The following is a 16878-nucleotide window of genomic DNA, read 5'->3' as shown; positions in this document are numbered from 1 at the left end:
TGATGTCAAACCCACCCCTACTCTTAGCCTGCGTAATTGGCATTTCAAGCATTGTAGTTTTCATGCTGGAATTTCAAACATTGTAGTTTTCATGTTGGAATTCTAAACATTGTAGTTTTCATGCTGGAATTCCAAACATTGTAGTTTTCATGCTAGAATTCATATTGATACCATAAAAGACCTCGTGTGTCTCTACTGAAGATATTCAATCTTGTCTCTCGCTGGCTTTCTAATAAAAAGGTAATACAGTGACATTGTATAACAAACGAACCTCACCTAACTCCATCATCTGAGTCATTTCTGAGTCTTTTTCTACTGACTATAGATCATCGTTTCCTGCCTTTGTTGTTGAAGCATCCAGGGATTGGATGCCAGGGATCGCGACTTCTACTTTGCAGGGTGCTGAATAATTTTGCATTCCTGTGAATATCCTGGGACTTTGAGGCTGCAGGTAAGTTACTGATATACAGCCTGGCCGTTCTTTTAGGTCTTGCTTTGCAGCTGTGTTCAGTGGGACCAGGGCAGTGTTTTGCTGATTTCCTCATTACTGAGAAAAAAGCCCGTCAGTTTTCCACCAGAAAGGAGGGTGGATCCAATCTCTTCATTTTGATTGGAAGAAAAATTTTGTATTTTTACGCTTTTATTACATGGAAGGGAATTAATCAGAACCTGACCAGCTTTTGACAATATTAAATAGCAGAGATGGGCCCTGTTGTCAGTACTGGACCAGCCCATGTGCAGGTGGGTCCCAAGACAGGCAGGCTCCTGGTAGGCATTCCCATCCACCTTCAGCCACTCTGCCCACTTTCATGCCACCCAAAGCCCACGGCTGTGGTGCTCTTTTGTTTAGACTGAAAAGCTGTGCCCATCTCTGGATGTAAAATGTCCAGATCCTGTCCTTGCTTTATCCCTTTCCTTAAAATAATTTAACCAATTTCAAAGAAGAGTCACTTGTTATGTTAAAAAGGCTGACAAGCACAAAGTAACAGTGGCTGCTGTGTGAATGTGGTCCCTGAGTGTCCTCCTCCCATCACTCCTAGCGGTGGCTCCCCACTCACTTCTGTGAAGAAACCTCTGAGTGTTACCTGAGCTGAGCCAGTGGCCACACACCCTCGATGTTCTCACGCAGTGTTTGGGATTGTAATACAACAGTTCTATCTGCTTTATTTCTATTTATAAATCCTTTACTGATTTAATAGAAGGACTGCAAAGTGTGTTTAAGGTATATATGCTCAACATAGAGCATTTACAGAACCAGGGAGACAGCTATGCAAGTCTGAGTTCTGGGAAATGCCATCACTGCCCCAACCCCTCCACAGTGCCCCTTCGCCATTCAGAAGCTGCTTCTACAGAATTTCAATTACCGTGCTTCCCAAACATGCTAGAAATCTCATCTTGACTGCCTCTCCTGTCACAACCTAAGAAATGTTTTAATAAAATAAAAAAATACTACACATAACAAAGAGCAGCTTCAAGTAGGACTACATTTTATTCATTCCATTACAAACCCAAAGTTCTTCACATGGCACCCCTTCCAGCAGGGCCCCACGTCTAGCAGAACCCCTCCCCCCATCCCAGCAGGACCCACACGTCCTGGCAGGGCCCTGTAGGCGGAGGGGCCAGGGCTGCACTTGCCCATGTGTCCTCGTCTCATACTAATGGGGTTTATCCCAACACTATGTACATTCACAGTTCAGAATGCCATTCACTGAGAGAGAGAAAAGGGATCAGGAGGTGCAAACATCCGTTCAGAGTCTGATTATCAGAGATTTTTTTCCTGAAAACGCACCATGGCATTTCATTCAAAAAAACCCTTCATGCTCAGACATGGAGGATGGAGGCCAAATTCAGGCCCCTTCCCTCAGAACATCTTAGTTTATTCACCTCCTTCATTGGTTATTGGTGGTTTTTTCTCTTTGAAAAAATGAATATGCATTTTGTGGTTATAAAATCATTCACCGTTAGCCACCGAGGCTGCATCTGAGTTTCTGTGGTGTCCAGCAGGCCGAGTGCCCCGATGGCCCTCAGCACTCGCCCCTGTGTGCATTCTGGCTGGCAGTGAGCAGCTGGAACAGGGGGAGGGGACAGCTGAACCGGAGTTAAGGGTTTTCCTGGCGTCTACCGGTAGAAATGCATGTCATGGATGCCTCGGGAAATCAGTAAACATCTTCCCTGTGCTTCTGGCCCTGGTGGTCACTTTCAGTAGAGATGCCCCAAATACAAAATTCAATTAATTTTAGAAATTAAAAAAAAAAAAAAATTCCCCCCAAAGGAACCCAGAGGCTTCAGGACAACAACCGGAGTCTGTGGTTATGATTGTGCTTTAAGGACAGGTTCCAATTCTGTCCTAACCAAATGAACGAAGGGGATTTCAGGAAGAACAAAGACACCACCACCACCAGTGTCCCCCCTTCTGCTGCCAGGAGACTGTTTTCCTCTGACCCAGGTGGGACTGGAGCTGGTCCCTGACAGACTTATGTGGCCTGTCTCCCTGACAGACGGGGCATCAGCCTGAGGTGATCACGGGCTCTACTGCTCTCCAGTTTCCGTCCGTCCGTCCATCTGTCTGTACAGCTCATCTGTCTGCAGGGGCAGCTGCTTCGTCCACTCACCACAGAACCCGAGCAGGGGAGGGATGGCCACCCTCCGAGCAGGACGCACTGTCCCAGGGCTGCTGGAGGTGCATGGCCAAACATGATAAAGGAGCCGGGACCAGTCCTTCCCTCCTGTCTCCCTCATGCCACCCATGTTCAATGCCTCTGTTGGAGCCGACACTACAGTGAAGTAGATGATGTCATATTAAAACAGAAATACCAAACTGGTAATGTTTATAAAAAAAGGGGGGGACTCAAAAGGATGAAGGATGGGAGATAGCAGGTCTGGGCTGGTACTCCTGGTGGAGTACCCAAACAGGAGGAAAACTGACCTGGTGGAGAGGCCAGAGAGTGAAGTCAAAACCACAGACAGCCTCAGAGTCTATCAAAAAAGAACCTATAAATAAATATCCTCTGACCCTCAAAGGAAAATGAAGTAGAAAAACAACTTTCTTCTTTTAAAAAAAATGCTGAATGTTTCCTGTAGTATCTAAATGAGGTTTATAAAATACTCATGAACTCCCACAAATATAGAAATGTTTAAAAACTGCTGGCAGGCCGGCCATGCTGTGACTCCAGAGTCAGCAAAGGGTGTGTCTGGAATCGAACACATGCCACATGCCCTGCTTTTTGAGTGTGCATAGAGGCTGCCCGCCTGTGCGTGTGCCTCGAACTGACCAACGGGGGCCGCGTGAAGAGTGAGATGAAAATCTGAACCCAGGACACTTGAAAAAAAGCCACACCTGGTGTTCACCTACCCCGAGGACCTGCCCACAGGGAGACCCCTGAGCCCTGCCAAGGTGGGCAGGACATGCCCCACGCAGTCTCACTGTGAAGAGTCCTGGTGTCGTGAGCATAAAGTTTCCTTCCAGATGCCCCACAGGCACCCCTCAGGCCGGTGCCCCACAGAGAAACAAAGTGGAAACACCCCAGCCTTTGGCACTTGGGCCTGGGGACAGTGACCGAGCAGCCGACGTGGAGAGTGGAGCCCGGAGGTGGTCACAGCAGAGGGCTAGCGGCCATGTGGAGGCGGGTGGTGACTGCCAGGGAGCAGTCTTGTCTCTCCAGCACCCTCAGTCCTAGTCCAGTTTCTTCCGCACAGGCTTCCTTCCAGCATCCGAGTTCTCGGGGCTGAAGTCAGCACAGAAGCCATTGGGGGTGAGAGCGGGAAGCGTCTGTGCACAGCTCTTGAAAGGCGGCTGGTCAGGGTACAGATACTCCTCTGCAAAGTCGGGGTACGTTTCTGCAAACCTGCTGAAGTCGGCTGGAGAGACGAGGGCACATGGTTACTGGGGCTTCGGGAGCAGACATCTAGAGTCTGAAGCTCTTCCCTGGGCCTACATGATCCTCCCTTCTCCTCCCCCTATCTCCCCCCCAACCCCTACCCCCCTCTGGCAGGGGTGGGGTCTATGTTCATGTTCTTGGAGGTGAGGACAAGACCTACATTCAGTTTTTCTCTGCTGTGCACAAAATCACAGCAAAGCAAAGGGGCAGCCATTGCACCCTCTCAGTTACTTCTGCTTGGGGGGAATTTAAAGAAATGACACAATTCTGGGCACTCTGGGGACTCAGTGCAAGTGAGGGAGGCGCTGCACATCTCAAGACCTGGTTCAGGGACAGGACAAGCGTCCGTGTGGTGACTGATACACCATGAGCCAAGCACTACTGATGGATGTCTGAGCACCGGGGAGACCATGCATGCGTGCATGGAGTGTCACTCTACAAGCTGGCCACAGGGCCTGAATGCCTCCCTGCCTGTGCATCTCCCAGTGGCTAGAGCTGGTGTTGGGTGGAGAGCACCCTCAGGCATCCTGAGAGCAGGTGATGCTCAGAGGCCTTGGGTATAGGAGCCTACAGGCTCCAGGGTCATCCATGTCTCCTTGTAGGAAACCTGGAATGACTTTTACTGGAAAAGTCTACAGTTGGTCAGGCTCATTACCAACGTCATCAACAATCCCCAATCCACTGGGAAGCAGGGCCTACTTTAATGCAGACACACACACACACACACACACAGACAGACACACACACACACACACACACACACACACACACACCCCTACCTCCCAACCCACATTTGTGTCTGACATTTGGATGCAATTTTAAAACATGTCCAAACAAGACGTGCACAATGACCTTTCTTGAGCAAATGTCTGCTAGTTTTTCAGCAAGAACGCTTCCTCAATGTGAAATGTGCACGCTGACCAGTGCGCGGAGCAGAATGCCTTCCAAGATCCTACTGCCCAGCCCCCAAGCTCAAAGGTGGGTTTCAGGTCCTGGCTCCTGAGGATCAGGCCACCCTGCTCTGTGCAGCCACAGGTAATGAAGCCAAACCTTCCAGAGAGGAGTTGTCCAGCAGAGTCCTCAGGGCAGGTAACTCGCTCCTGCACTGAACCCTGACGGCAGAGGCCCTGCCCTGCCCTGGCCTGGCACATGTGCCCACAGCCCCAGGACGGCGTTCATCCTGGTCCCAGGACTACTGGGCTTGGAATTTAGCTCTATTAATCGCCTGCAGAAATCAGATTTGAAAGCTCCCACCCTTCTGGCCAGGTTTTAGAAAGAACCTTCCTCCTGAGAAGCTCTGTGTTACAGAAGATAGAGTGACCTAGCAAGCACAAGTGGGTGGGGGTCCCATGTGTGTCCTCACTTCTGTCACCACTGGGCCACCCTCCCTGCTCCCAGGCTTCTCACCAAATGTGATCCTCCCCTTCTCCTCCTGGTCGATTGCCCGAAAGAGGTCGGTCACAGTGAGTTCTGCCACCCCTAATGCCGTCTTGAGGATGCTGGACAGGGCATCCTCGTCTATGCTACCATCCTCCTGAGACCCGTACATCTGCAAAGCAAGACTGGTGTCACCCCGAGGTCCCCTCCTCCATTCTCAGGCCCCACCAACCCAACTGCCTGCCCAGAATGGCCTGTTCCTCCGCCCCTTGCGGCTCCAGCAGGCCCTGATCCACCAGACAGCATGGCCAGAACCAGCATGCCACCCTAGGGAGTGCTGAGCCCCTGAGTGTGACCCGCCCTCCCACCTACAGGTGTGTTCCACCTGTAACCCACATCTCACTGTCCCATATATTAAACTCACGTGAACCCTGCACTTGCCTTGAAGGCCAGCTGTATGGTGTCCAGGGTCTGGGCAGGCCGGCAGACGACAGACAAAGCGACCACGTACTCTCGAGGGTCCATCTCGCCGCTCCCGCTCTGCGAAAAGAGACACTCTGTCAGGAGCAGCCTGGTGACCTCCCGGAGCTGAGGTTCAACACTGGCTGCTGGGTGTCAACACAAGGTTATTTTCACACCAACTTGAGATCAGGTGTCTACATGAAGAGAGCATCTGAAGAGCGCTCCTAACCACTGGCTTCTCCACTCTTTAGGCTGTTAGAATGGATCTTCAGTGTGACTGTCACATGAAGCTGCTCAGGAAGGTATGTGCAGCATGATGACTGTTGCCTGCCTTCTAGAAAACAGACCTGCCCATAACCAGGCTCACTTCTGGGCTCTGAAACCTAGCCTGCTGGTGACCACAGTGAGCGTGCAAATCAAAGGGGAGCCCAAGCAGATGTGGACACCACACCGGCCGAGCACACTGGGTCCCACGCCTATGCCCCTGACTCTGGGAAAGTATGTAATCTCGGGTCTGAGGCTCTCTGTAAAATGGAGAATATTCCTACCTTGAAAGACCACTGTGCCCTAGAAATTGTGAAAAACAAAAACGAATAACCCACACATGGTGACAAGAGGTCTGGTGCTCAGTGATGATAGCGCATCAGATGTCACCAGGATGTCACTGGCTGAAACCACACTCACTCTTGTATTTCAAACCTGACCCTGTTGTCATAGCGCCCGAGTGAGATGTAGCCACAAATCCACCCCAAGCTGTTTTACGGCAGGGGTCGCCCAGATGGGCCGGATCAACTGCACACTGTGGTGCCACAAACCTGCACACTCATGGGGTCTCTAGAGCCCACGACACTCACCAGCTTCTTCAGGTTTCACCACGCTGCACCTTGTGACCACACAGAACATGATATACATTGTCACATGGAATATGCTGTGTTGTACACACATGAAATTCGAAGTGTTCACACAGAACACCCAATGTTGTCCATATGGAACATGCTACATTATTCACACAGAACATACTATGTTTTTCACAGGGAACACTCATGGCTGAAGGAGCCCCTTCACACACACTGTACCACGCTGACTATTCCTATAGGATGTACTGCACAGGGGTCTAACTGCGATACAAATGTCCAGAGTGACCAGGCATGGCTGGTTTCTGGCTACATGGCAGCCTGCCCTCCTGGTTCTCCGTCTCCCCCACTCTCCCTTCCCCCATTCCCAGAGCTGCAGTGATGTGTTGACTCTGTGCAGCCAGCACATATGACCGATTATGACATTCGAGGTGGAGAGGGGAAGGGCTGCTCCTCAGGGGGAGACCCCCAAGCTTTAGACAGAGACAATGGGGAACCACTAAGCCGAGCATCCAGAAATAGGCCATGTTCTAAAATTCTGAAGGCCTGGCTGGGCTGGTCAGTGGAGGCCTCTGAGAAGATACATGGCAGCAGGTAGGCCAGCATTGCTGTGTGATATCACTTGGCCTTTTAGAGATCTGACCTAAGGAATCCCAAACTACAGCCATGTTTATCAGCACATGTTAACTGAAATGTCAGGTTCTTTGTGCATTTAAAACCATGAAAAGAAAATACTCCCAAGGACAGGGTAGGTTGGTAGGATGGGCCACTGAGGAATGGTTTTCCCTTATCTACTTCCAAAACTGTCTACAGAATGTTTACATTACAAGGAAAACAATGTATACTTTGAGGTCGAAGGTTTCCAACCCTCACCCCCACCCCTACCCCCACTGGGTGATGTGCTACCTCGTCAAACAGGGAGAACATGTCAGCCAGCGGGTCGGAGACGGGCACTTCCAGGTAAGCCGCAAACTCTGAAACGTTGATCTTTGCCCCCTTCTTCACCCCAGCACTTTCCGCATATCTATCCAGATCTTTTTCAAGTTTTTCTGGTTTTAGACTAAATAAAAAGAGAGGAAAAGTTTTGTTTTTGTTTTCCAATAAAATCACAGAATGCCAAAAATAGAAGGCTTACTGTTTTAAGACCCAACAAATTATCAACATGATTTATAGACCAAGCTGCTAATTTTCAAGAACACACTTCTAATATCCTGAAGGCCCACAATGCTTTCTGCTTAAGCATCTGCATAAGCATGTTCACCCCTCGGCGGGTGGCCTGTGGGTAGGACGTCCTCTGGGGGCAGCTCAGAGAGAGTGGCACCAGCCACGAGGGGCTTTTTGGCACTTCAGTGTGAGCTGAAGTTGGCATATGAAGTTGGCATAACTGGACCTCCAGAACAAGCACTGGAGCTCTCCTTGATGCCCTGTCTCTAGTGACATCAGGCAGCCCCAGGCGCTGCTGTGACCTCCAGCTCGGTCCCCAACACCTGCAGGTGGAGGCTCCTGCGAGGTTTTGCCCAGAGTTTTTGATCCAGTGCAAAGCTATTCTTCACTGCTGCTGAACATAACGCACCTGCCCTGTCACAAGTCACAGCCCCAACGCTTGTCACAGCATTTGAGGGAGTTCCTTTTCTGATGAACTGATCAAGAATAAAAAAACCCAGGCACTCACCCCAGGCCCCGCACAAGCCTGGCGAATTCCAAAAGGCAGGTGTCTGCAGGGAGCCGAAGCTGTCCTTCCGCTAGGGCCAGCTGGCAGTCCTCAAAGGTATAATCGGTCACGGAGACGCCCAGAGCCCTGCAGTAGAGAGGAGGCCCTGCCGTGAGCACGCTGCATGGCGGCCGCCCCAAGTCACAGGAGCCCCTGTGGTCTCTTGAAGTCTGCTCCAATGGCAGACACCCTGGCAGAGGTAGTGCTGCATGCGCGTCCTGCACCCTGCTCTGAGCCCCTGGGGTACCCTCCTCACACGATTAGTACGTGAGGGAGGACTCTGAATGCCAAGATGCACGGAAGGGCAATGTGGGAAATTCATGTTTAGAACTAAACATAAATGCCAATAGCTGACCCTAAATTTCAATTACTTAAAACTTGGGGCTGCCCAAGTTTGCACCCCATTAGGAAACAACCATGCATTTGGGCCTGAAAGATAACACCACTACCCCACAGGATGTTGTATGGAGAAGCTCAATTCTTCACAAGTGACTGGGATCGCTTTTATCAGAGCTGGCACCTCCCTGAAGCTGGGGGGAGTCAGAACTTGGCCATTCAGAGCTGCATCAGGGTTCATGAGAAATAAGCCTTCTTAGTATAGAAAACTAAACAGCTCCCCACCTTCATAACTGAATGGGCTTCAATCATTTGATAAAAGTTCCTGTTGCCAAAAGAATGCACTGTGCAATCACATGAGAAGGAAACAGTGACTCTGACATTCTTCTTGACAAACTCAGGTATAATCCTTTGGAGACAGAAGCCAGAATTTTTCCTCAGGAAGGGGAATAAGGCGGCTGAGGGGCTGATACCCTGGGGATCCTGGCCCCTCCCAGGAACATTTGAATGTGAGACTAGAGATGAGGGAGGCGACATCCCACTGAAATTCTCCTGCAGCCGCTGAGGCGAGGGGGTGACCCTTGGGTTATCTGTCCTCTTCCTTTGAATTAATATGGACAGTTTCTTTAGGATATATATCTTTAAAAATGTTAACAGTTAATTCATTTCAGTGTGTATGAAGAATACTTATTACCCAACCTATTGAGCCTGCAATTCCATGGATGGACATTATTTTTTTTATCAAGAGGTTAAACAAGGGTGTCACTGAGCATCCTGACTTCCCAAAAGTTGAGGATCAAGCACATCCTGGTGGCGGTGTGAATCAGAGAGGGAGAAGAAGAGGGAGTTTGGGTAGGAGGGGAGGGCAGTTGCCCAAGGCAAGAGGAGGAGCATTTCACTGCACTCTATCCCTAGCACCCAATTTCCTGAGGAGCCTGTGGACAAAGAACAGCTTGCTGAGTGTTAATTCATGTTTGCTGAAGTGAGATGCAGGATTTTGCCCAATGGAGTCTTATAGAATGCATTAACGTGGGGTGCAATGTGCATAATGAAATGCTTTATCTTAGAAGTCTAAGCCACACAGGTCAGCAATAGCAACTGTTAAAACCCCCTCTGCAGCCGCGTGGACCCCCAACGAGTGGCACTCACTGTCAGAGCCGCTGAGCCCCCTGCAGGCACCGAGGTGGCCAGAGTCAGAGGCAGCCCCTGCTGCCCTGGAACAGGAGAGAGGAGGAGAGGGGAGAAGACGTGATGGGAGGGATGAAGGTGGTTAGAGGGACAGGTGTAAGAGCTGACACTACCACTACCTGGAACAAGCTGGGAATGGCCAGCAATAGGAGGTGAGCATGTTCCTGACTGTGGCACGGGTGCCGTGCAAGTGGGACGAGCTACTGCACAAGATTAGGTGCACAATTACCACACTGAACTTGGTGAGATGGAGCAAGAACATTAATAAACACTGCGTGGGTAGATGGAGAGAGAAACTTCGAGATCAATCCAGCCCAGATAGACGCTGAAGTCTGCACAGGCCATTGCTCTCACTGACAGCTCTGCTGCTGGCCACACTGGGGCGCCCACACATGTGGCACTAGGCTGACTGGTGGCTATGGGCACACCTGACATGAGTGAAACTAACTGATGTTTAAGGATCTTCCAAATGCTATCTGACAAAAACAGGAGACATAAAGTGTATGTCCAATAGGCAAAATCCATACTGTTCACTAGCTTTTGCAAGAACCCATCTTCCTAATGCTATTGGCTTCCTTGTTTGTAGCAGCACTGAGGGGGAAAAGAGCAGGTAAACCAGAGTGCTGGGTAATACTTAGGGAAAGGAAGTCAGGAGGCCAGGAGGAGACAGGGCACACTCACTCGGCCATGATGCGTCGCACATTGCTGGCATACAGGGTGGGGTCCTTCTTTTCCTCCTCTGAAGGGTTGTACACTGGAAGGAACTGAGCACACAGAGATGGCTGCATTACTTCTACAGCATCACAAGACACCCCCCTTACCAATGCCGCTGTGAGTGACAATTGTGAGTCTGTAAAAATTAAGATCTGTCAAAGCACTTCTCACTAGTATCATGTTTGAAGTGGTCACACGTGTACATGTACATATGCACATACCCACGAGCACATGTATGCACAGGTGTGTATGAAAACTCACTACTTGCCATTCCTCACGACGCTGCAGCTGTATGTGTAATTTCACACAGGGGCTTAGTCTTTAGACATAAAAGAATGACGTGTGTTTTCATTTCTAAAGGACTCAGTTTTGCGTTGGGGATAACACAACAAATTATCTCTACGTAAAAGACAATTACTAGCTTTTGGACATCTACACAATGTTTTAAATAAGTCCTACCATGCAGACAAGGCAAACAATCACCACTGAGCCCTTTTCTTTAACACTAATATTTAAAACTACAGGAATATCCCCAAATACTATAAATTCTCATAACCAAACCCTTTGCCTATCGCTACATTGAAAAGAACCACACAAATTGCAACAGTTCCTCACATTAGCACCAGCGTCTCAGAGGAATAGCACCAGGAATTATGTTTAGAGGGATTTCACAAGCCACGAAGCCTCTTTTCAATGCTTACAATAAGAAGCCAGATCTGAAATAGAGCTGTTTCTACCAGCAGGCCCAGAGCAGGCCCAACTTGTCTTTCTCAGAGCCTGGCTCCACTGTGCTCTGAGCCACCAGCAGGCGAGCCACATAAAATGTTCTAAGCTGTGAGCGTGCTACCCTTGGCTCAACCCTGAGTATTAAGTGGCTTACTACATTCTACTGAATTAATAAAAAAAAAAAAAAACCTGGCAGGAAGCCGGTTCATTTGTAGTCAGTATTACTCTGTAAAATTGATTGGAAGGTAGTAAATTGTTTCATGAAATACTTAAGTTGCATATGACTCATCTTTAATTTTCAGGTGCTGGAATAGCCTGGTAATTCCCCTTTTAAGAAAATAAACTATTGCTCATCCACTCAGATCAAATTTACAAGTTGAACAAATATAGCTATATTTAATTTAGATGAGAGAATGGGTGTTGTCTGATACATCCAGTGGGATGCAAACTTAAAGGAAGGCTACTTGATCTGACCAAGTATCAAAGAAAGGAAGACAGTATGACAAATTTAGCAGTATGAATTCAGCAGTATTACTATCAAAAAAAAAACAAAAACCTAAAAAATTTATTTATTGCATGTGTATGATGGGGTTAGCTTCCTTGTTGTTTTAAAAAAATTGTATCTCGCCAAAACCAGTTTGGCTCAGTGAATAGAGCGTTGGCCTGCGGACTGAAGGGACCTGGGTTCGATTCCGGTCAAGGGCACGGTGGGGGGTGTGCAGGAGGCAGCTGGTCGATGTTTCTCTCTCGTTGACGTTTCTAACTCTCTATCCCTCTCAATTCTTCTCTGTGTAAAATCAATAATAATATATTTGAAAAAATTGTATCTGAATAGATAAAAAATTATCCAAGAAACACAAAGTGATTATTGTAAAACTACTGGGAAGCACCATGAAAAATGGCAAGGGTTCTAAGAGACAAATGACATAACGTTGTGTCTATAGAGATATCAATGTAACATTGTATCTACATAAACCCAAGATACCACTAACACTATATCTACATAGACACCTCTGTAACATTTTATCTATAAAGACAGCATAACATTGTATCTATAAAATGCCTTGATACAATGTATTTATAACCCCAATGTAACATTGTGTAAGCACTATATTTATACAAACCTCAATTTCAATTTGATTGTGAAACTGACACAGGGTGAGCCACAGGATTTCTAACCTTAAAAACAAATAGATTTATAGCACTGGTTAGAAGATTCTGTTTAGCAAAATCTTCAAACCCCTTGCCCTGCAGAGGGCAGTACTAGGCAGTTAATTCTCCTTCAGGAGACAGATGCTGAGCCTTCTTCAGCCTAAATCTAAACCTTAAAATACATCAGTGAGAGAAATAGCAGTCTTTACTGTTCTTATTAAATTCGTCCATATCTGAAGCCTTGCCCACCAGTCCTCACCCATGGTAACGCAAACTGGACAGGCCCTCGCTTATGCCACTCCCATGCCTGGCTCCTAGAGTTCCTGACTTCGGAGCCAGCATTTAAAAATTTTTATTTGCAGAAGCTGGAAATGGGGAGCCATCCAGAATACCATTCCTGGGCCTTCGCTCACTACCCCCTTGATAGACAGTCCCCCCTCGTAACACTCTTACACATCCCACTTCTGCCTCATAGACAGCCTCAAGCCCAGGCCACCAGGAGCCCCTTCCAGCCCTTCTCCCAGCTTCTCACCATCTACCCCCCCACTCCAGCCTCAAAAACGAAGGACCACCACTCGGACATGCTGCTCCTCATGGCACCTCCCAAGTATTCTGTTCTAAATACCTTCACAAGGCCTGGGGGCCGTGGGAGGGCTCTTGCTTGGCCTCAGCACCCACACTTCCATTTCCAAAACCGCAGCACCCTGGAGGCCCAATGTGCCTGGATCCCTGTTCCACAGGTGTCGTGTCCCCCTCCCCCCCCCAATAGCTGAACAAGAGGAAGGCAGCCCCTGGAAGTCTGCTGTCTTTTCCAGGGACAGGATGACTGAGCTGATAGAAGCAGGGCGGGAAGAGAAAGGTTCTCACAATTGTCTTCCCAATGGGGCTGAAGACAATGAACTTAAGTCCTGGAACCCGGGTGTGAGGACAGACCAGATTTTTACATTCAGTTTCCACAACAGACGGAACCTAACTGCTGTCAAATAGTAGTGGGTCATGTGTTCAGGTTTCACATTTGTTAAATTAACTGGAGCACTTTCCTAGGAGGACAGAACAAATGAGACAGCACAATGTCTGACTTACGCTCCGGGGCCTTGCCACGTCCACGTGATGGTGTCCTGGGGGCAAGAAATGAATGGATGAAACATGACTGGGAGTCAGGCATCAGAAATTCCTGGGAAGGCCACATTAGCCCCTCCCTCCCTCCCCTTATCTTAACTTCCTCTGCTGCCCTCCTCCTCCTTCTCCCTGCCTTCATTCTAACCTTCCTCTGACCCCAGATGCTGAGCTCCTCATCCTCTCAAATCCACTCTGGGGCAGAGAAGAAGGTGGGTGCTCACCACCTAAGACCCCTCCCAGCTCCTTTTCCTGCCCCCCCCCCCCCACCCCAAAATATCCTGGCAACCTCAATTTACAACAAGGAGCCTCTTTGTCCATCTGCTCCCTCAGACTTGCTCCTGAGGGCCTGAGACACCCAGCCAAATTTCAACACCACACCCGCCTGCACCCCCAACTCCAGCAAGGTGGCCCCAGGATTGGGAAGGAGTAGAACAAGCCACTGCAGAACCATGACTTCTGCACTCCTGTGGCAGGCCAGGGCCCCACAGGGCATTTCTGACACCTCCATTCTCAGCCTCAGCAGGCACAGCAGCCACCTAGGTAGTACATTGGAGGACAGGTGCCTGTTTCTACCCTGACAAAGGTCCCCTATGAAATCTTTTTCCTTCTGCAGTCCTGACACCCATGCACTCCTCTCACAGCCTCCAAAAACCCATGGCAGGGGGTTCCTGGCCCCCTCTATGCAGGTCTGTGCTCAAACCTGCTAGCAGTGGGCTATGCTGTGACTATGCAGCTGAACACAGGACATGGGCCACAAACAGGCAAAGCAGGTGCTTCTGACACCCAAGCTGCATGCTCTGGAACCTATAAAAAAACCTTGCTTATAATATGTTCATGGGAGAAACTTAAAAAACGGGAAAATCTAGAATTCTACACACCAATGACAGATTCTCTTATTTGCAGAGACTGACGAACAAACACACCTCTTTAGTTTCAGCTGTGCTGCGAGAACAATTTTATCTGTCAGTCTGCGTGGAGACCAGTTCTGACTGACATTAGTGTCACATTTGTTAAATTAACTGGAATACTTTCCTAGGAGACCACTCAGAGAGCCTCCACTGAGCCTGTCCACACCTGTAGGCCCCGTGTGCAAATCTCAGACCCTATAGGCCTGGCTCAGATGTCATATGTAATTCTGCACCGTCTATACCAGGGACTCCAGAGCCCACCGTGTCCTGGCCGGTGGGTTTCTTCCTTTGCCATCATAAAGACACTGCAACGGAGAGAAAGCTCCGTGTTACGAGCAGATCTGCCTCAGGTACCTCCGGGGAGAACCACTCCCGTGTGTCCAGGGCCCAGGCAGGGCGGGGACACGTGTGTGTGTGTGTGTGTGTGTGTGTGTGTGTGTGTGTGTGTGGGCTCCTGGCTGCAAGGGCCCTCAGCCCATCAAGGTGAGAAGACACCCTCAGACGGGGTTACGGAAGTGAGACGCAGCCAGCAGGGCCCTGGCCAGAACCTGCTCTGAGGCCTTGTCCCAGCTCTGCCTCTGAGCCGGGGATCCATCAAAATTGTCTGGGAGCTCTGAGACCCAAACACCCCTTCTTTTATTTTGTTCTCTTAGAACAAACAAAACCTCTGTGCACAACAGAGGCAAGATAAAGGCACATGAACCACAAAGTCACCTTACTCCTTTCTCTCCTACTGCCTCCAGCCCTTCAGAACTTCAATATTCTTAATTTAAAAATTTCCTAGAGCAGGGGTGTCGAACTCAATCAGAGAAGGGGCCAAAATCTAAAATCCAGCCTAAATTGCGGGCCGAATGGTTTACTGAACAGTCATAAACTGTCATTGTGATGGAAACGCAGCGGAGTGCAGTGATGACAGCGCGGTGCCGGCCACATTGCAAGGCCTGGCGGGACGGATTTGGCCCGCGGGCCTTGTGTTTGACACATGTGTCCAAGAGTGTGAACTAGGCAGTGACAACTGCTGAGGACACTGGGCAGAGAGGGGGGATGTTCACCTGAAAATGTCAGGGTCGATCACATGAGAGGAGGTCCACTCCCTGATCTATGAAAGTAGGATTTTGTGCGTGAATATCTGGGAATATTTAGAATAGCAGGGTTGACTGGAAAACCAGGGTTTTCAAACACCTAGCATTTCTCACTCCCAGGCCCTCCGCCTGAACACAGATCCGCAGGAGAACACACTCACCAGCTTGTTTGGGTACCGCAGGATCACTGGCTGGACGGGAACTCCAGGGATGAAGGCACCTGCAGAGAAAAGGGACACAGGAACTGTTTTATTGCCAGGGCGGCAGGTCCTGTGCCTGCGTGGCCCATGCTGGCCTCAAAATAAAACAGGATTCCTGCAAGGCTTTCCTGGTCAGCAGCAATCCCTTTCCTGGAAAGCCCTCCCCATCTGTGCTGGTGGAAAATACAGAGAATTCCAGGGTCACAGCCCTGCTGGCAGGGAGCAGACACGAGTGTCTCCAGGCTGAGCTGCACTTTGAAAGGACAATTGGAAGCACTGGTGGAAGTGAGGGTCTCCTCCACTTTTTCAAGGAGAAAAAAATAATTAACAAAACTATAGCCTGGCTGTGTGGCTCGGTGATTGAGTGCCGACCCATGAACCAGGAGGTCACAGTTTGATTCCTGTTCAGGGCACATGCCCAGGTTGTGGGCTCGATCCTCAGTGAAGGGTGTGCAGGAGGCAGCTGATCAATGATTCTCATCACTGATGCTTCTATCCCTCCCTACTACTCCCTTCCTCTCTCTGGACTCAATAAAAAACATTAAAAAAAAGCTACATACCAGGTTTGAAGGTAATTAGGCAGGTCCTATTGGTACAAGTTCCCTCTGGAAAAATCATTATCTTGAAATAAAAAAAAGAAAAGAAAAAAAGAGTTTAGCAATAAAGGGACATAATTCAGAATTCACAGGTGCCAATTTTGACAATCTATTTCCCTACTGCTGACATAATTTAGATACTTTAGTCATTTTCAGTTGAACAAGGTGAAACACATTATGGAAGATTATGCTGATTTCTTCTCTAACTATGGGATTTATTAAAATCTGGAAGCAACACAAGTAGACAACAGCATGTGCCTTCTTAGACTAGGGAGTTGCATATGCTAATTGTGGTCCCTGCCTCCTGACTGCCCAGAGGACCAGACACACCTGCAAAGAGCAGGCTGTCAACGGGAGCAGGCGTCCGAGGCAGAAGAGGACAGGGGCACGCAGATGAGAGCGTGTGGCTGAAGGACTCGGAATGGCCCTGGGGAAGAGGGTGTTGGCCAGCAAGTGGAAACCCCAACAGAATCCACAGGAGACAACACCTTCTCCACGGCTGAGAAATACAACCTGTGTGGGTGTTTTCAATTCTGGTCCCTGAAGGGAAGACCGTCCCCAGGTGACAATGAGCC

General features: G+C 49.1%; 1 protein-coding gene across 2 annotated transcripts in view; it reads right to left on the bottom strand.

Moving 5' to 3' along the window:
• Positions 1–1470: 1470 nt before the first annotated feature.
• Positions 1471–16878, bottom strand: part of LPCAT1 (lysophosphatidylcholine acyltransferase 1) — a 36249-nt gene continuing 20841 nt past the window's right edge. The window contains exons 5-14 of one of the 2 annotated variants that reach the window (XM_036409577.2): positions 16268–16328; positions 15669–15727; positions 13482–13516; positions 12371–12425; positions 10488–10570; positions 8244–8369; positions 7478–7631; positions 5697–5795; positions 5286–5427; positions 1471–3858 (exon numbers count right to left, since the gene is read on the bottom strand). In XM_036409577.2, coding sequence (XP_036265470.1) covers positions 3674–3858; positions 5286–5427; positions 5697–5795; positions 7478–7631; positions 8244–8369; positions 10488–10570; positions 12371–12425; positions 13482–13516; positions 15669–15727; positions 16268–16328 — 999 coding nt within the window. In that variant the 3' untranslated portion in view covers positions 1471–3673. The remainder of the gene's footprint in view (positions 3859–5285; positions 5428–5696; positions 5796–7477; positions 7632–8243; positions 8370–10487; positions 10571–12370; positions 12426–13481; positions 13517–15668; positions 15728–16267; positions 16329–16878) is intronic. The other variant, XM_036409578.2, reaches the window with a different exon arrangement.

This window comes from Pipistrellus kuhlii, unplaced genomic scaffold (genome assembly GCF_014108245.1).
Source record: "Pipistrellus kuhlii isolate mPipKuh1 unplaced genomic scaffold, mPipKuh1.p scaffold_m20_p_4, whole genome shotgun sequence".
NCBI classification, from domain to species: domain Eukaryota; kingdom Metazoa; phylum Chordata; class Mammalia; order Chiroptera; family Vespertilionidae; genus Pipistrellus; species Pipistrellus kuhlii.
Note: the sequence above shows the minus strand (reverse complement) of the source record. Positions and strands in the feature narration are given on the sequence as shown.